This window comes from Sinocyclocheilus grahami, unplaced genomic scaffold (assembly GCF_001515645.1).
Source record: "Sinocyclocheilus grahami isolate Dianchi unplaced genomic scaffold, SAMN03320097.WGS_v1.1 scaffold412.1, whole genome shotgun sequence".
In the NCBI taxonomy this organism is placed as follows: domain Eukaryota; kingdom Metazoa; phylum Chordata; class Actinopteri; order Cypriniformes; family Cyprinidae; genus Sinocyclocheilus; species Sinocyclocheilus grahami.
This window is the reverse complement of record NW_015505591.1, coordinates 377,112-398,287: the sequence shown is the minus strand read 5'-3', so window position 1 is coordinate 398,287 and position 21,176 is coordinate 377,112. Positions and strand designations below refer to the sequence as shown.

General features: G+C 36.8%; 1 protein-coding gene across 1 annotated transcript in view; it reads left to right on the top strand.

The window, feature by feature from the left end:
- Nucleotides 1–20,673, top strand: part of LOC107551014 (low-density lipoprotein receptor-related protein 8-like) — a 182,571-nt gene extending 161,898 nt beyond the window's left edge. Inside the window, exons 12-17 of the mRNA XM_016232492.1 lie at nucleotides 598–737; nucleotides 6,778–6,919; nucleotides 8,517–8,545; nucleotides 9,438–9,687; nucleotides 13,936–14,010; nucleotides 19,041–20,673. Coding sequence (XP_016087978.1) covers nucleotides 598–737; nucleotides 6,778–6,919; nucleotides 8,517–8,545; nucleotides 9,438–9,687; nucleotides 13,936–14,010; nucleotides 19,041–19,339 — 935 coding nt within the window. The 3' untranslated portion in view covers nucleotides 19,340–20,673. The remainder of the gene's footprint in view (nucleotides 1–597; nucleotides 738–6,777; nucleotides 6,920–8,516; nucleotides 8,546–9,437; nucleotides 9,688–13,935; nucleotides 14,011–19,040) is intronic.
- The last annotated feature ends 503 nt before the right edge of the window (nucleotides 20,674–21,176 follow it).

Below are 21,176 nucleotides of genomic sequence, written 5' to 3'. Positions count from 1 at the left end.
AGACCAAATAAACCCAGAAAGAGTGAGGCAGAAGGAGAAGAAAAGAGTGTTAATAATGAAGAGCAGCCTCCTGTGGCCAACAGGGCTTTGAATCATTCACCTTCATTGTTTCTCATCAATCACCTGTCAGTTTGGGAAAAACTAAATGGAATTGCTCAAGCAATGCTGTCAATATCGCCATCATTTCTCTGGCTTGCTTAACATGAAAGCCATTTGAAAAAGCAGTTATGGTAGACAGATAGAAAAAAAGATATTGACAAAAAAAGGTGGAATTGAGAATTGCTAAGTCTGTTTAGAAACAAAATACTTTTATAATGGGAAAAGTAACCTTGCAAAGCAGTGAGATTTTGAAGTGCGTTGTGTAGTGGCTTTTTTGTCATTGTTTTTTTTTTTTTTTCAATTGTGCCTTCCATTTTATTTCCAACTGACTTTTTTACTTGAAATATGAAAAATCATACACTATGAAATATAAATTATCCCTTCAGGTACTTTCCACTATTCTACGTTTCCTTTGACCACTCATGTTAAATTAAAAGCATTTGTTGTATTAGTAAAGTGCTACTTATATGTTCCATTAAAATATCTTTCCTCTTCCAGATCTGTCTAGTAGACGACTCTACTGGGTGGATTCCAAGCTTCATTTGATCTCCAGTGTGGACCTAAATGGAGACAACCGTAGAGTTTTGCTGTCCTCCATGGATCATCTTGGACATCCCTTTGCCCTGACTCTTTTTGAGGCAAGCAAATTTATCAAATAATTTTCTGAGGTACTCATTCATGCAGGCACAGATGGAGCTGCATTGGCAAGAACTTCCTACGCTCAGTTTGGCTTCATAATGCACACATAAACATGTTTCTGCTCACAGCGTGTAGTTGGAGAACAGGGGTCTCACTGTGAGAAAGTAACACTTGCCAAGAGATGTATGGCTGTGGCACCAGCCAACAACACAAACCAAATTAAAAAGCCTTTTTACTTTGGCAGCTTCTAAGGCACCTGAAGGCAGGACCCAGCCCAAACAATAGATCACTTAATTTCCTTCATTAGGCCAGTCGATGAGCCAGCTCAGTAAGAGGGCACCCTGGGGCCAAACCCTAGAAAAAGGAAACTTTTACTTTTGTCCAGGGCACATGTGAAATGAACCTCTACTTTGCTGTAGTATCCTTGAGGCTGGTTCTAAAGTACTTCAGCCAAGTTCTCCACTTGGCTGAAGAAGTTGCAAAACAGTAGGAGACAAATGCAGCCCTCTAACTTTAGGGATGTTTTGTAGATGTGCTTAAAGGAGTATGCAAATCTTTCTGTATGAAACATTTGTGCAGTCTTTGGTGCAGGAGTCAATTCCAGTAAGCTCATTATTTTGGTTCATTATTTTTAATTGCATAATTTCATAATTTTGTTTTCACCAAGTACACATTTCGTTTTGGCAGTTGACAGCTTAAAAGGGAACAAAAAAGCATTAAGTAACGAAAATTGAAGCTACTAAATGCCTTTTTCCCATTTCCCTTTTTTATAGTTTTTTTCTTTTCATCATTTACTTACCTTTATGTCATTCCAAACCCATATGGCATTCATTTTTCAGTGAAACACCATGAAAGTCGTCTGTCTTACACTTATGTGAAGAACTGAACATTAATGAGATAATAAAAGTATAATCATTTAATTGAATAGTTTTATTTATTTGGGATCAGTAAGATTTTTTTTCACAGTTAATAGAATTTTTTTTCAGCAAGGATGCAAAAAATTGTTTAAAAGTGACTAAAGACTTTTTAGATTAGATTAAACTTTTATTGTCACTGTGCAGAGTACAAGTACAGAGCCAATGAAATGCAGCAGGTAAGAACAGTGTGAGTGAGGAGTGCAGACAAGTTATTGCAGTACAGTGCAGAGTTTTTTTTTTTTTGTTAATCATTAGGTGGTCCACCTAGGATGTAGTGTTCAGCGCCTGAGATTGGACTTCAGTAGGCTTGACAGCTGAGGGAAAGAAACTGTTCCTGTGTCTGCTGGTGCGACAGCGAAGACTCCTATAACGTCTCCCCGATGGGAGAGAAGTGAACAGTCTGTGATTGGGATGAGAGGAGTCTTTGATACTTCTCACTCTCCTTTGGCAGCGTTTGTGGTAAACGTATTTGAAGGAGGGTAGCCCGACACCAGTGGTGTATTGAGCAGTTTTCACCACCCGCTGGAGGGCTTTCTGGTCCGAAGCAGTGCAATTGCCATACCACACTGTGATGCAGTTTGTGAGAATGCTTTCAATTAGAATCAGAATCAGAATGAGCTTTATTGCCAGGTATGTTTACACATACAAGTAATTCGTTTTAGTGACAGAAGCTCCACAGTGCAACAGAATGACAGTGACAAGACAGGACACAGATAATAAAAAATAATAATATACAAATATACAAAATAGACAATGTACAAAATAGCAAAAACACAATATATAATATAGACAATTATGTATGTACAGGTATTGTAACGGCTTTCCAATAAGCCGCTGCCGTTGATAATATGAGTGAGCAAGTTCTAGAACGCGTACAAACAGAGTCCGTGCAAACGGAAATAGATGCTAAACAAATGTCTTTCTTTATTTGTGCTCCAATAAAAATGGTTCCAAAACAACTTGCTATGAGTGTTCCTTGTTCATTAACATGTACAATCCAAGTCCATACCTTGAAGACACAGCATAAGATCATAGTTCATCTTGCACGCTACTCTGCCGTGCGGTCAAAAACTGTGTGCTTCCCAATTACCAACGCACCCCTGGCTCGTACACCGGTGTTACAATTATACTGTGTCACAGTGCCACCCAATGGCCAAGTAAAACTTTACAATAAATGGCTCCAACAGGTATGATATGTGCAAATTTGAAATGTAAATAAGTATGTGTGGTAAATAAATAATGTATAATAGTGTTGTGTGTTCCACATTTATTGTTAAATATTCATGAGATGGATTGCCTGAGGGAAGAAACTGTTCCTGTGCCTGGTCGTTCTGGTGCTCTGTAGCGTCGCCCAGACAGCAACAGTTCAAAGAGGGAGTGTGCTGGATGTGAGGGGTCCAGAGTGATTTTGCTAGCCCTTTTACTCACTCTAGAAGAGTACTGATCTTGGAGAGTGGGGAGGGTTTTACCAATGATTCGCTCAGCAGTCCGGACTATCCTCTGTAGTCTTCTTAGGTCAGATTTGGTAGCTGAGCTGATCCAGACAGTTATAGAAGTGTAGAGGATGAATTCAATGATGGCGGAGTAGAACTGTTTCAGCAGCTCCTGTGGCAGGTTGAACTTCCTCAGCTGGCGAAGGAAGTACAGCCTCTGCTGGGCTTTTTTAACAATGGACTCAATGTGATTGTCCCACTTCAGGTCCTCCACTGTTTTGAGCGTGTTGAGCTCCAGATTGTTGAGACTGCACCAGACAGCCAGCTCTTTAACCTCCTGTCTGTAAGCAGACTCGTCACGGTCCTGAATGAGGCCGATGAGTGTGGTGTCATCTGCAAACTTCAGGAGCTTGACAGAGGGGTCTTTAGATGTGCAGTTATTGGTGTAGAGGGAGAAGAGCAGTGGGCAGAGGACGCAACCTTGGGGCTGCTGATCGTACGGGTGCTGGATGAGAAGTTTCCTATCTTTACTAGTTGCTGCCTGTCTGTCAGGAAGCTGGTGATCCACTGACAGACGAAGGTGTGCACGGAGAGCTGAGTTAATTTGGGCAGGAGGAGGTTTGGGATGATAGTGTTAAAAGCCACGCTGAAGTCCACAAACGGGATACTCACATAAGTCCCTGGTCTGTCTAGATGTTGCAGGATGTAGTGAAGTTCAATGTTGACTGTATCATCCACAGACCAGTTTTTTCTGTAGGCAAGCTGCAGTGGGTCCAGTAAGGGTCCAGTGATGTCCTTCAGATAAGCCAAAACCAGTCAATGATTCATGGCCACAGACGTTAGAGCCACAGGTCTGTAGTCATTAAGTCCAGTAATTTTGGATTTATTTGGGACGGGGATGATGGTGGAGCGTTTGAAGCATGAGGGGACTACGCACAGCTCCAGTGATCTGTTGAAGATCTGTGTGAAGATGGGGGCCAGCTGGTCAGCGCAGGTTTTCAGACAGGCTGGTGTCACACCGTCTGGGCCTGGTGTCTTTCTTCTCTTGTTCTTTCTGAAGACCTGACGCACATCATCAGTGCAACAATTTCAATAGTGCAATAGTAAAAGTTCAGCAGGATGTGGGGGGACAAGTGAACTTCCCTTAGTTTCCTAAGGAAGTAAAGGCACTGTTGTGCCTTTTTGATCAGTATGGAGGTATTGAGGGTCCAGGAAAGATCCTCAGAGAGATGGACACCAAGGAACTTGAAGCTCGCCACGCGCTCCACTTTAGCCCCATCAATGTAAATGGGAGTGTGTGTGGTCGTCCTTTGTCCGCCGGTGGTCTACAATCAACTCTTTGGTCTTCTGGGTGTTGAGTGCAAGGTTATTGTTGGCACACCACGTTGTTAGATGCTGAACCTCGTCCCTGTAGGCCGTCTCATCATTGCCACTGATCAGGCCTACCACCGTGGTGTCATCTGCAAACTTGATTATGTAGTTAGAGCCATGCACAGGTATCCAGTCGTGGGTGAAAAGGGAGTAGAGGATTGGGCTCAGCACACAGCCCTGTGGTACCCCAGTGTTTTAAATTGTTACCAAAAAAAAAGAATGCTGTTCTTTTGAACATTCTATTCAATAAAGAATTATTTAAAACATGTATCATGGATTCCACAAAAATATTAAGCGGCACAATTGTTTTCAAAATTGCTAATAAGAATAAATTGTTCTTAAACATCAAATCAGCATATTAGAATGATTTCTGAAGGATCATGTGCCACTGAAGACTGGAGTAAAGTTCAGCTTTACCATCACAGAAATAAATTACATTTTAAAGTATATTAAAATAGAAAACGGTTATTTTAAGTTGAAATAATATTTCACTGGTTTACTGTAAATAAGCATGGTATGGCAGAGAGCTTTAGTGAACTAAGGAAATTATTTTAGTGTCTTAAAGAAGACAGCGCTGTACACCACATATTGACTTCCAACGCAGCAGACCTCAAATTACATATTAGAAATCCTCCATTTTCCTGTCACCTTTTCAGATGATATGTGACCTTTACATTACCCTGTCTCATAAAACAGACCAATATCTCCACACCAGCTTTCACATTATTTTATTGGTTAGTAGGAAGCACTGAAAATGTCAAGACCAATCCAGTTCCACCGGGATAGTTGCTCCTAACCAAATGAAGCGAAGACTTTGATGAAAGGTTTTAATAAAGTTGCTCCCCTCCCTCAAGGAGTACAAATTTCAGACTTGGATGTTAGAAGCCAGCCTTTTGTGTCATGGATTAAAGCAGTTATCTATATCAGATATGGTGCCTTCGTGACCTGTGCGTTAGATGAGAGCTGCAATGCGGCAGAATTTGAATGCTGTCTAGTGCAGGTTAAGGAGTCCTACTGATCAACAGCCACCAGCAGGAGCACATGACGGAGCTCCACTGGGATCCAGCAGCCTGACCTTTCCAAAGAAGCATGGCTCTGTAAACATCCTCTGATACTCGGAGCCAGCTGCCCACTTGGGCATGCTCAGTCCTCTCAATCTTTTTTTTTTGTGTGCCCTCCCCCCAGTCCTTTTCTTTTGTTACCCCAAAAACACCCCCTCCCGAACTTCCTCATCCATTTCCGCATCCGTTTGAAAAGAAGATGAATCTCAGGTTGTCATAGTAACAGACCATCTCACCATGCACATTTGCAATATTTCTGTAGCGGCTGATAAGGACTGATCAGAGGAGGGAGGCAGACGGAGAATGTTGAAAGTGGTATTGTCAGACAGTGGAGCGCGTGCTTTCAGGCTCATGTAGGTGAAGATACAAAGGAGAGATAGAGCTGCGAGCTTTAATTAGTCTGATGAAAAACCTTTGTGGTCCAAAAGACACAGAAGCCTTTATCTTCATTGTCATCTTGCTCCCGTTTCTTTCCTTTTTTGGTGTCTTGCATCATGCATAGAAAAAAAATACATGCTCTACAGAATAATAACTGCTTGGTTGTGATTTTTTTCTCTATTCAAGTGTCTATTTTGTCCTATTTATTGTTATCCATTTTTCACTGAATCACAATAAAAGACCCAAGAATAATGTGAATGGTAGTCACTTGTTGCCCTAGGTGAGACAAGATGTGATTTAAGTATAAAAAATATATAAAGATGTATTTAACTTCTTATTCATTCTTCATATATACTACCGTTTGGGGTCAGTAAGATTTTTTTCAAAATAAATAATATATAGTTTCAGCAAGATTGCAATAAATTGATCAAAAGTGGCAGTAAATTAAAATTCTGTTTCAAATAAATGCTGTTCTTTTCAGCTTTCTATTCAGTCTATTCAATCAAATTCCTAAAAATTGTAGCAGTTTCCATAGAAAATGTTAAGCAGCACAACTGTTTTCAACATTGATAATAATAAGAAATGTTGCTTGAGCACCAAATCAGAATACTTTCTGTAGGATCTGAAGACAGGAGTAATGGCTGCTGAAAATTCAGCCATCACAAGAATACATTACATTTGTACATAACTAACAAGACACTTGTAAAAATGTGCAGTTATTCTTGTTTCCACACTTTTATACAAAGCTACTTGTATTCAAGACATGCATTTACATATTATCAGTTCGTGTTTTCATTGCAAGTGCTATATTGTTATGTTTGAACCTCAGGAGTGCAATAGCTCCTGCTTGTGTAGAATTCACATTTTATGTTTCTACAGGACCGAGTTTACTGGACAGACTTGGAGGATGAGGCCATCTACAGCGTAAACCGGCTGACAGGGCATGATGTGGCAATGCTGGCTCAACATCTCAACAACCCACTGGATGTGGTGGTGTTCCACGAGCTCCGGCAGCCTCAAGGTGAGAAATAAGTGTAGTACAGATAGAGACCACTTTACATCATTGTAAGGCCCGGTTTCACAGACGGGGCTTAGCTTAAGCCAGGACTAGGCCATAGTTCAATTAGGATTTTAAAGTAATTTTTATAAACATGCCTTAGAAAAAACATTACTGCTGTGCATCTTGAGACAAAACAAGGGCACTGACACATTTCAAGATCAATCAGTGCAAGTTTCTTTCAGTTGAAACAGCTCAGACTTACATTTTAGTCGGGGACTAGCCTTATGCCTTGACTGTGAAACCGGGGGTATATCTATATATCCTGGCCCGTGTCAGAGAGTAACTAGGTAAATGTAGCGGTTTTCTTAACCACATTTTTTAGTAGAATGAATTCAAAAATAGGGTAGTTTTTCCAATAAAGAGCTTTTTTTCTCCCCTAACAACTATTTATTGTGATGTTCTCTCATTCAGGTAGTGTTGGTCCAATACATTTGATTCATTCAACTGAATTATTTCAGTGAACTAAAGAAACGTTTTACTGATTTACCTCATTGTTTTTGTTTCTGCTCAGATTTTTTAATATGTGTTATAAAATCTCTTAAAAGCTTACATTTTGCTGGTAATTTGTTGAGTATTAGATTACTATTTCAAAAGCTGGCATACATTTTATTTTTACATTATTTATAATTCAACATAAGTTATACGAAGTAATGGGCACATGTACGCCACCATTCAAAAGTCTGGAATATGTTTTGAAGGAAGCCTCTTATGCTCACCATAGCTGTATTTATTTAATAAAATAATAATAATAATAATAAAATACAGGAAATTATAGTGAAATATTATTGCAATTTAAAATCACTAACTACTACTAATAAAATAACTACAATTTTAAAGTGTTTATAAATGTATTCCTGTGATAGCAAAGCTGTATTTGTTGAAAAAAAAAAATCTAATATGTTTTCAAAAAAATATATTCTTAATATTTTTGTGAAAAACATAATAAATTTTTATGAACAGAAAGATCAAACGAACAGTATTTGACATATAAATCTTTCGTAAAAATGTAGTCTTTTACTGTGCCTTTTGATCAATGTAATGAGTCCTTGCTGAATAAAATAATTAATTTCTTAAAAATTTTACTGACCTCAAACTTTTTGAAAAATAATGAAACTTTCAGTCTGTTTTATCTATTGAGCTGAATAGCCAGTGATGGATGTTATAATGCATTAGAGGACTCATATCATGAGGAATCAATTTGTTCCTGATCTTTTACATAAAAGACTTTAATGTGCTGTGAAAACACTGAGAATTCAACTTCCTCCCCTGTCCACAAAGATAATTTATTGAAACTAAGCAGAAAAAAAAACGTTGTTGTTCATTTCACACGTAAAGAGTCAGTTTCTTAAAGGTACAGCAGCAAAAAAATAAAAGGCTTTTAATTATTTCTGCCTTTTTGGAGCTAATAGAAACAATGCTTGAACAGTATTATTTTCACAGTGTCACCTTTTTTGCATTGTTATAATAATGAGAGGCACATCTTTGCTGACTCTGTTTTTTCCCCAGTAATAGCAGTCCTATTAGTGAATAGCATATTTATGGTGAATTTTTATTCTAGAGACGGGCAGAGAAAATGAAAGAAGCAGTGTGCGTATGTGTGTGCAGATTTTGATTCTTTGTTTTCATCCTTTTATCACAAACAGACCATGTGCAGCATGCCAGCAGAAGAACCAATTTACAGCCTCCTCACATTAATGAATGAGAAGTGCTATTTGAATCTAAATCAAAGAATTAAACATGTTGCTCTGAAAATGCAAACGAAAGCAGGAAAACACACTTACGCTGAACGAGAAATGTTGAGAATGGAATCCAACCGCTTTTTATATCTCAAGTGCCTCTGAGTGAAATATTAATCAGTTATGCATCCCTGCCAAACACGATTTTATGAGAATGTGTAAGAAAGTGCTACACATAAAATATTATTTAGTAAAAAACAATCTTCTGAGTAGTGTTTGTAGAGCTTAACAACCTTTCCTACAGATTTCCATTGCGCTACATTGCTATATTGTTCAACTGACAATAACATAAGAAAATGATTCTAGTTGTTCAAGCTCAGTCAGTTTGAAGTTCTCGAAATTGGGATTTATACATCATCTGAAAGCTGACTAAATAAGCTTTCCATTGATGTATGGTTTGTTAGGATAGGACAATATTTGGCCGAGATACAACTATTTGAATATCTGGAATCTGAGGGTGCAAAAAAATCTAAATACTGAGAAAATCGCCTTTAAAGTTGTCCAAATGAAGCATATTACTAATCAAAAATTAAGTTTTGATATATTTACGGTAGGAAATTTACATAATATCTTCATGGAACATGATCTTTACTTAATATCCTGAAGATTTTAGGCATAAAAGAAAAATCGATAATTTTGACCCATACCATGTTTTTTTGGCTATTGCTACAAATATACCCCAGCAACTTAAGACTGCTTTTGTGGTCCAGGGTCACATATGTATGAAATCTATCATGTTTAAGTCAACTACACCTACAGCGACAGTATCAAGTACAACCACCACCAGCCCCACCACAACCACTCATTCCAGCTCGCATAGTTCCACCAGCACACACTCCCCAGCCACTTCAACCACAGTGACCACTCAGTCCAGCACTTCAGCAGCAGGGAAACAGCCAGCCTCCACCCAGACGACAGCAGATCACAGACCGACGTCTACAACCATCCACGGCAACAGTATACAAGGGGCCAATGGCAATCTCTCTCATCGCGGTGAGTTTCCGTTTCTGTTTTTGTCTTGATATCATGATCTTTTTTCTCTGCTTCTTTTTTATTCAAAATTGTATTACAATGCAAATATACAGTGTAATGCAATAACTTGGGTACATCTTTTCTATGAAGAGTATGCTTTAAAAACAGCTCTTTAAAAAATATTTTTTAAAACAGGTTGTAAAATTTTATGTGATTCAGCTCCTCAAAAATGTTTTTGTAAAAATACTTTTTAACCTTCATTCATTAACTTTTTTGAAAATAATGGTTAAGAAGGTGTATTCAAGGTGTTAGGAAAAAATGTACTTTTACTTGATGGTTACACCTTGTGACATTTTTAGCATCATTCAAAAAAAATGAAACCTTTCTTGAATATGGTATAAATATTTTTCTAAACCATATGAAACCAACATGAATACGAAGAGTTTTCTTTATCATGGACATTCAAAAGTTGACAGTGACAACAAAGCCAATTAAAATTCTATTTCAAAAAAATTATGTACTTTTGAACTTTCAATTCAGCACAAAATCCCCCCAAAAAATGCATCACTGTTTCCAGAGAAATATTACGCAGAACTGTTTTCAACATTCATAATAAGAAGAAATGTTTCTTGAGCACCAAATCAGAATGATTAATGATGACACTAATGAAAATTCTGCTCTGCCATCAGAAAAATTAATTACTTTTTAAAATGTTAAAATAGAAAACATTTATTTGAAATTGCAATAAAGTCTCACAATATTACAGTTTTTACTGTATTTTGATCAAATAAATGCAGCCTTGGCGAGCATAAAAGTCTTAATTTAAAAAAAAGGTAAATCTTGACTGAAATAATGGCTGCTAAAAAATAAATAAAAATTTTAAATATATTAAAATAGAAAACACTTATTTAAAATGCTAATATCTCACACTATTACTGTTTTTACTGGTGAGCGTTAAAGACTATTTTCAAAATGTTTTAAAAATCTTAGACTACAAACTTTTGATGTCATTGACCTTTATGTAAATATTCATAGGACTGTTGTATAAGAGCAATATAGTGTGATATTGCGTTGTTTTTCTTGTATTGAACTTGTTGTTTTACTGAATTCCATCACCACTGATATTCAGCTGAAGCTTATATAATTGCTCTCCTTCAGTACTCATACAGTAGTCCTCTCAGAGTCTGTGAAAGTTAATGTGTGGTGGAATTTGCTTGCCGAGCATCACTGGGCCACTTGAGAGTGACAGATGAGGCAGCAGTGGTCGCCCAGGGTCCAAAGTGTATCTGTGCTAAATTAGAAAGAGCAGTCAGTGAAGAGAGAGGAGCAGCCAGGCCTGACTGATGAACATTGCCCTCAGCCTGGTTCCTCTTAACCACAACCCCCCCCCCCCCCCCCCCCGGCAGGAAAGTCTTTATCTGGTCAGCAAGCTTTTATAATTGAAGTCAACACTTTAGCATATATACATAATTTTATATTTAAAACATTCATTTTTGCAATTGCACTTTCGGTGGCGAGCGAGGCATTGTCATTAGGTGGCGGCTCCTTTAAGAGCGCAAAGCATTCCGAACTCCGCTATGACGTCAGAGCAGTAAGACGCTGGCCGAAAGTCGCGGAGGGCCAGTGCTCGACTCACGGAGGAGTAGGGTTGGAGCGTATGCTATTCTCGAGTTTTTAATTCAACATTTGTGCCCCCCCCCCCCCTCCCTCTGGGCTTTGACTGGGGACACTCAGGTACACGGCCACCTGGACACAGCAGGAAAAAAGGCATTAGTGACTTCAGTAATAAGATCTATATCCATGATATCCCTCCAAAAGTCTTCGAAAGGTTGTTTGTCGAGACTAAAAATATGGAAAAACAACCAACATTTTAGTAGCCTTTACACCTCTCAGCCCATAATCAAAGCACAGAAGTGCTCATTCTTGATGCTAACCATAAATGTGGGTTCTTGAATATTTTATGACTGCCAGCATATTACACGGTAGACATGGTGAAACTCTCCATTAGATAAAACCTGTAAATTGCTGCACTGAGGATAGTGATGAATTACACCAGCACCCTTTCTGCCTTTTATGGCTGCTTGCAAATGAAGACAAAAACTTGTCTGAATTCTACAAATGTGGCTCTTTTTTTAAACACTGCTGTTGGATCAGTAAGATTTATTTTATTTATTTATTTTAGTAAGATTTTTTTCCAACAAGAATGCATTAAATTGATTAAAAGGGACAATAAGGACTTTACATTGTTAATATTCTTTTAAACTTGAAAGAAATCGCAGTTTCCACAAAAATATTAAGCAGCGTAACGGTTTTTAACATTGATAATATGAAGTGTTTCTTGAGCACCAAATCAAAATATGTGACCCTGGACCAAAAACCAGTCATAAGGGTCAATTTGACATCTGAAAGCTGAATAAATAAGCTTTCCATTGATGTATGGTTTGTTATTATAGGACAATATTTGGCCAAGATACAACTATATGAAAATCTGGAATCTGAGGGTGCAAAAAAATCCAAATATTGAGAAAATCGCCTTTAAAGTTTTCAAATTAAGTCCTTAGCAACGCATATTATATGTGACCCTGGACCAAAAACCAGTCATAAGGGTCAATTTGACATCTGAAAGCTGAATAAATAAGCTTTCCATTGATGTATGGTTTGTTATTATAGGACAATATTTGGCCAAGATACAACTATATGAAAATCTGGAATCTGAGGGTGCAAAAAAATCCAAATATTGAGAAAATCGCCTTTAAAGTTTTCAAATTAAGTCCTTAGCAACGCATATTACTAATAAAAAATTAAGTTTTGATATATTTACGGTAGGAAATTTAATAAATATCTTCATGGAACATGATCTTAAATATCCTAATGATTTTTGGCATAAAAGAAAAATCGATAATTCTGACCCATACAATGTATTGTTGGCTATTGCTACAAATATACCTGTGCTACTTATGACTGGTTTTGTAGTTCAGGGTCACATATTAGAATAATTTCTGAAGGATCATGTGACACTGAAGGCTGGAGTGATGGCTATTGAATTAAAATCGAAAACAGTTCTTTAAATTTCATAATATTATCATTTTAACTGTATTTTTAATCAAATAAATGCTGCCTTGGTCGGCATAAGACTTCTTTCATTAACACATAAAACATTGCAGAAATTGTACCGACCACAATCTTCTGAACGTTGGTGTATGTAGCTATTTAAGTGCCAGGCACACCAGCTGTGAATGTACCTGTAGTAGATTTGTAAAATATATCACATATTGTGCAAAATGATCATAAAACCTTGGGTTGTGAATTTCTGAAGCATGTGTTAGCAGTATTCAGTGCTGTCAGCATCAGCTGTTACAGGCCAATTGTTTGTACTAAAAGCATTTCCACATTGAGTTTGGATACACTCCCTTGTCCTTTGTCTGTGAATAATGATTTTATGGATGTAGTAAATCATTAAGCTTGAAGAAAAATTCAATGCTCTTTGAATAGAAACTTTCAAAAACCCATTTAAAACAGGAACTACACACTATATACAAACAGTAGCAGATGATGCAAATTAAGTTTTGCCATGTAAACCCACATGTCACTGTTATCACATAAATAACACGCTCACTGTAGCTTTAAGAGGATCCCCTTACCGATAATATGTTTTCTTGATTACCTTTCCCTTTATGTGCAGTTGTTACTACATACACTGCATTTCTTTTGTTTCCTACCGACAAGCCCTCAGGCTGTCTTGTCTGTATCTGGATGCCAATGCTGTACCAACTAGTCCTCTTAATCTCCCGGCTCAGACTCCATTATCAGACACTAATTATGCTGTAGCTAATGGAGGGCCACGTGCTAATTGTGAGATTGAGGTGGGATTTATATGGTGGAAACAACTGCTCAGCAGAAGCCTTAAAAGGGAAAGCAACAGCACAAAGCAAAGTGCTGTATATGAATAGCAATATATTGCCTTGAGCAAGATAGCAGTGTAAATGGACACTTCACTATACAAACCGGAGAAGATTCATTTAAATGAAAATGGCAGTGAAAACATGCCTGTTACATGCTGTAACCTCAGTCAGTGTTTTTAATGCTGGAATAGAAAATCCTGTTTTCATTTGCTCACTCTCAATAATTGTGGACAATACAGTGCTGTTTACTAAACTGCAGATGACCGGATCTATTATGATCTTGTGATTTAAATATAAAGTTAATACAGTCTTTCTTTGTTTTTCCCTCATTGTTGCCCGTCTTTCTTTCTTCATCTTTCTGTTTCAGCTGGCAGTGGAAATGACCACTTCCTCCTTGGTAGCAATATAACCGTTGCGGTTCTGGGTATAGTCATTCCAATAGGTGAGTATTAAAGTTAACTAAGCATTTTATCCTGCATTTTGAATTCAGGCTTGTTCACTCAGTAGATGAACAGCTTTTGCCCTTGAGCTTTATGTGCACTACCTGCTTTGGAGACACTTATGGTGGCCCTAACTAGCCATTTATAAACTTGCTGCTGCTCCATTTAGCTTAATATTCCAGGTTAAATACAACTTAAGTGCTGTCGACGGCATGCTATTTATTCCAGAAATAATTTGAACTCAATTTTGAGTTTGTTAAAACTACAAAGAAAAACGTACAGTATAGCTCTTAGAATGAAAGTCTTTATGGCTGTCATATCAAAGGGTTGAAAAGCAGAAATGTGAATCTCATATTTTTGCTATCTGATGTTACTGTCCCTCTGTGCGACAAATCCATTTTCTACACTTTGCAAACACATGATGCATAAAATTATTTAATAATAAATATGTATTCTTAGAGATAACTCGTATAAACCAGTAAAAGCTTTTTCAGAATAATCTGTCAATTGTTATTCTGGCATGGTAGACAATGTGCAGGGACACATTATTGATTTTTCATCAACCAGTAAAATGTGATTCATATTACTTAGTAAGTAAACAGCTTACATTTAAATAGGAATTATTTGTATGAATATGAATTTAAAATGAATTTGCTTGTTGCCTAGAAACAGCATTGTGCAGTGAAATGGATATTGATGTATCAGTTTTTGTAAACTCCGCCGCTGGATTATTATCATTTATTTATTTATTTTTTGTCTTTCTAAAAACATTTTTAGTAATGAAGCCCATTTTATGCTGTGTGTGTATATACATTTTATATATATATATATATATATATATATATATATATATATATATAGTGTGAGAAATATATATAAGTGAATTTAACTTTTTTTAAACATTGCTTTCATAATAATGTTAAAATATAATTTATATTATTTAAACTATTAAGTCAAATTTTTATTTTCCAGGCTGATGAATTTCTGGTTACGTGTTAGCGACAATTCTTTTTCTGTGACTGGGTTTTGCTCTATTAAAACGTGCTGTGTTTATATACATTTATATTTAATTATATTTATACATTTTTATTATATTTATATAATTTTTCACAGACAAGTTTAATAAATGCTTCAGTCTAGTCTGAATATGCTTATACTTTGGTCACAGTATCACAATATCAGTGTGATATTTCCATATTTTAAATGTTAAATTTTTTGTAAGAGCTTTTACTGTACACATTAGATTATCCACAGATGCTGTCGTTTGAGCTTGAATTGTATTAAATCCGGAATATTCTTTCTAAATGAATAGTCTGTTTCAAAAGTTCATATGACAGCAGCCTACAACATATGTTTTTAAATATGTTGTGCTCATAAAATTAGTGCTTTATAAATGGTTATTTTTGATCCTACAAAAAGAAGTGTCGCTCATGCATTTTGATTGTGTGATCATTCTCTCAGTTAGTTTCTATACATCATCCTTTTGACTGTTTGATCGAACTAAATAACAGTGCATGTGTGTATATATAAAGTACAGTATATGCAAATGTATACATCTCATAGTTTCTACAGAAAGTCTCTGTCAAAAGGAACTGATGGGCTTCATTGATTGTCTGGAGAGTGGCTTAGTGGGATTGAAATGACTTGTCTGTGCTCATATTCAACTGAAAGATATCAAGTGAAATACCTTTCCTCTAAAAACAGCTAAACAGCCTATTGTTAATAGCTCTTTGTAATTGCAGTCCCTCTACGATCACTCCTCTTATCTTAAAATTGCAACGTTTTTCTAAATGCTTTCTTTTATTGTAGTTGGTTAAAAATCGAATGTAATTCTCAGACAGAATGCATTCCAAGTGTTTATAGCGAGACAATAGAACCTGAGTGATGGAGGAAAATACATCATGAGGAGGTCTCTGCGGCCCCCCCAGACAAAAGAGCAATTAGGGAGAACTTTCAGGGGACCAGAGCAGCCACGGCTGATCTTGTAAATTAGGGAATGGGTTAGCCAGTCGCTGCAGGAAAGCCACACATGGTTATCAATTCACCCTGAATAGCAATGTGCTCCCCCCAACCATTCACATGTAGGCGTGTGTGAGCATACACACAGTCCAATTCGATTTCTTTCATCAACCAGTAAAATGTGATTCATATTACTTAGTAAGTAAACAGCTTACATTTAAATAGGAATTATTTGTATGAATATGAATTTAAAATGAATTTGCTTGTTGCCTAGAAACAGCATTGTGCAGTGAAATGGATATTGATGTATCAGTTTTTGTAAACTCCGCCGCTGGATTATTATCATTTATTTATTTATTTTTTGTCTTTCTAAAAACATTTTTAGTAATGAAGCCCATTTTATGCTGTGTGTGTATATACATTTTATATATATATATATATATATATATATATATATATATATATATAGTGTGAGAAATATATATAAGTGAATTTAACTTTTTTTAAACATTGCTTTCATAATAATGTTAAAATATAATTTATATTATTTAAACTATTAAGTCAAATTTTTATTTTCCAGGCTGATGAATTTCTGGTTACGTGTTAGCGACAATTCTTTTTCTGTGACTGGGTTTTGCTCTATTAAAACGTGCTGTGTTTATATACATTTATATTTAATTATATTTATACATTTTTATTATATTTATATAATTTTTCACAGACAAGTTTAATAAATGCTTCAGTCTAGTCTGAATATGCTTATACTTTGGTCACAGTATCACAATATCAGTGTGATATTTCCATATTTTAAATGTTAAATTTTTTGTAAGAGCTTTTACTGTACACATTAGATTATCCACAGATGCTGTCGTTTGAGCTTGAATTGTATTAAATCCGGAATATTCTTTCTAAATGAATAGTCTGTTTCAAAAGTTCATATGACAGCAGCCTACAACATATGTTTTTAAATATGTTGTGCTCATAAAATTAGTGCTTTATAAATGGTTATTTTTGATCCTACAAAAAGAAGTGTCGCTCATGCATTTTGATTGTGTGATCATTCTCTCAGTTAGTTTCTATACATCATCCTTTTGACTGTTTGATCGAACTAAATAACAGTGCATGTGTGTATATATAAAGTACAGTATATGCAAATGTATACATCTCATAGTTTCTACAGAAAGTCTCTGTCAAAAGGAACTGATGGGCTTCATTGATTGTCTGGAGAGTGGCTTAGTGGGATTGAAATGACTTGTCTGTGCTCATATTCAACTGAAAGATATCAAGTGAAATACCTTTCCTCTAAAAACTGTGTTAATAGCTCTTTGTAATTGCAGTCCCTCTACGATCACTCCTCTTATCTTAAAATTGCAACGTTTTTCTAAATGCTTTCTTTTATTGTAGTTGGTTAAAAATCGAATGTAATTCTCAGACAGAATGCATTCCAAGTGTTTATAGCGAGACAATAGAACCTGAGTGATGGAGGAAAATACATCATGAGGAGGTCTCTGCGGCCCCCCCAGACAAAAGAGCAATTAGGGAGAACTTTCAGGGGACCAGAGCAGCCACGGCTGATCTTGTAAATTAGGGAATGGGTTAGCCAGTCGCTGCAGGAAAGCCACACATGGTTATCAATTCACCCTGAATAGCAATGTGCTCCCCCCAACCATTCACATGTAGGCGTGTGTGAGCATACACACAGTCCAATTCGATTTCTCCTGGTCCCCTTAGACCCCTGCTTTCTCACTGAGCAGCATGTGAGCACCCCCTTCACATATTCCACTAAGCCACTGTGTGTGTGTGTATCTCTGTGTGTGAGGGAGTGAATGGGAAAGGTGTGTCTTTGGCAGCCCTAGTTTTTAAATATTCATATCTGCTATTTTTAAACCTGCTTTTTAAGTAGCCCTTTTTGTAGTGATGTGATCAGACTCTCCTTAAATTATGTACACTACCATTCAAAAGATTGGGGCTGGTAAGATTTTTGAATGTTTTTGAAAGAAGTCTCTTATGTTCACCAAGCTTGCATTTGTTTGATCAAATATACAGTAAAAACAGCAATATTGTGAAATATTATTGCTATTTAAAAAACTGTAATTTATTCCTATGTTGGCAAAGCTATTTTCAGAAGCCATTATTCCAGTCTTCATGATCCTTCAGAAATCATTTTAATATGCTGATTTTTTAATATTTTTATTTTTATTTTCAGTATACTTTGATACATAAGAACATCATTTATTTGAAATAGAAGGCTTTTGTAATATTATAAATGTTTTTATCATAACTTTTAAACATTTTACTGCATTTTGACTAAAAAGTATTAATTTAAAAATTCCTAACCCCAAACATAAAAGCTGTTTAGAATGGATTTATAGAGTGCTGCACACTATTTATTATACACTGTTTATTGCTTGTGATTTTTTAATTTTATGTGAAACAGTATGCATCATTGCAGCAATGCAGCATTACAATGAATTCAGCAAGTTACCATCAAAAATAAAAACCACATTCCCATAACTTCAAATTAAACTGATCAAACAAATACTGTGTTTTTATTTAGTTATTGTTAATTTACTTTGTTTATCAGTAACTACAAACAAGAATTTTTCCTTCTTTTTTTTAAATTTATATTTATACTAAATGTACCCATGTTGGCATAGACAGGCTATTTTTCGTTATTCATTTTATAAATTATATTTATATTAATTTTGTCTGTTTAGATGTTTGTTAATATGGCTATAAAATCACTCAAATAAGGGTTTTAAATTCTTTAAATATGTCCTTAATTTTGTTAAGTGGGTTGCAACAACTGCATGGAATGAAATGAGATTTGCTTTGATACATAATTTTAATAATGAAACACATTTTAATTACACCATTTAGCCCAGGTCTGCCATGATACACCTTAAGGTTTGAGTGTGTGAGCTTGTATTTATATATATATATACAGTATATATATATATATATATGTGTGTGTGTGTGTGTGTGTGTGTGTACGTGTCATTCGCCGCTCTGTGTCCCCTGGCTGTGTTAACGCCCCCGCCGTATGTGTTGACTGTGTGTTAAACGCATGCAGTTCCTATCCTTGCCACAGTGGTCATTGGCCTGATGTGTACCGGAGGCTACCTGGTGTGGCGCAACTGGAGGAGACGGAACACCAAGAGCATGAACTTCGACAACCCTGTTTACCGCAAGACCACAGAGGACGACGACGACGAAATCCACATCGGCCGCAGCGAGCAGATTGGCCACGTCTACCCTGCAGTGAGTGGCAGTGCCAGACAGCCATACCTAGCACTGCCACTGGGGGGCAGTATCCCAGACCCGGCAGCTCACTGGTACTCAGGGGCACCTATGCTGTCCAGCGCAAAGTGAACAAAGGGAGGAAGGCAGTCGGATAGTGATAAAATATTGGCGAGGCTAAGACAGTGTTCCCTAATAGAAGGCATTATGCTGCCTCTTCCCAAACACATATTTATATTCATAATTCACCACACATTTTCATTCAAATGTATGTTTAATTAGTGCATGGATTACCATGTGAGGTTTCATTAGTCTGTATGTGTTTCCCTTAGGCTGAGTCCGAAATCGCATACTCTCTGAGTAGGTACTTCTTTTGAATAAGTAATTGCGAATATTGTAGTATATAGTATGAATGTGTGTAATATGAATTTAATCCAGATGTACTACGTGTTGTCATTAGCCCCTATCACACAGTAATACCAGTAAATTGCTGTAAAATTACCGCAACGACTTTACTGGTCAATACAAAAATGTGCTGTTCACACAGGCAATGGTAATTTAGCAGTAAAGTCTGTATGTGTGAAAGGTGCTATTGTCATGATGTGACCTATCACCTCTTTACCTTGGCATAATGGGATAGTAAAGCGCCCATTCGATGCAGAAATAGTAGGTCACCCAGGAACTTTTCGCGTATTGTTTTATGACTACTATGAATTCACACATGCTACTCCTGTCACATTCAGTTTTCTCCTACTATATACTAGGATATTATGCGATTTTGGATGCAGCCACAGTCTTTGGTTTCTCGTGTTTTTGTGTGTGTGTGTGTTTGTGTGTGTGTAAAGCTTTAAATGCTTTCCACGTTTGAAAGCTTTGAAATTGTGCTCTCCCATGATCCCATAGTTGTTTTTTATGAATTCAGTATAACTGCTTTAGGGATGAGCAACGAGCACCTTAAATGACTGGACAATCTTTTAATATATTCTAGTTAATTTATTTATGTAGTTGTTTTGCTGGTAATTTATTTGGGTGATGTAATGATTTATTCATATATTTGCATAACCGTTGGCCTGGGCTAAAATAGTTAACATGGCGCTGTTGAGAGCTGTTAGTCAGATGGAGGGATTATAACAGTGTGATTTGAACTTCCTGTGCTACAGTCGGCATGTCAAGCACAAGCAGAGATAAAGACATCAGTCGCGCGGCAGAAACAGGGCGGGCTGCCCCAGTGGCATAACAGGATTCTCTCAAGCTCCCCACACGTCGTGCTCTTCACTTTGTGTGTGTGTGGAGGATCTACATATCGGATGTTTCCGTATCCGTCTCCTTCTCCAAGGGCCTTCTTATTCTTTCCAATGTGTATATTTCTCACCTTCTTTTCTCTCAACACGTGTAACTGTTTTTTATCTGCTCTCCGCAGCGCGTGGCGCTCAGTCCGGACGATGACGGGTTCCCCTGAGGGCGATTCTTGCACTCGCTCTCTCCTTCTCCATCCCTGAATCCATGCGTCCTTTAGTCCTCCATCTCTCCTTCCATCAAGGAGGTCGCACGAGACAACGCAGCAAGGTGCACAGAGCCAAAAGGACACAAGAGCACTTGCTCTCCACAGCCGAGAGCTACAAACTGGGTTTGTCTTCTCGTAGTGTCTTTTTCAGCCCATAAACCCTCAGTCAGGCAATAATCATTAGTTCTTAAATTAACTACTAGCATCATTCCTGCTCTGTGTCAGTAGTAGTAGGTAGTGTTGTTAATGATGACTAACTTCATAGCTCATCACGTTAGTAGTTGCTAACACTCAGTGGCTCTCCTGCTGCACTCGTGCTTTAGTTTTTTAATTAGAAATAGCATTTCAAGCTGGTTTGAATTGATCTATGGCCATTTCGTTTGGCAAAACTTGACAGAGAATTGAGAACAATCCATCCTGTAAGCATGCAAGATACATGGAAGGAAAATATGAAATAGGATGGAG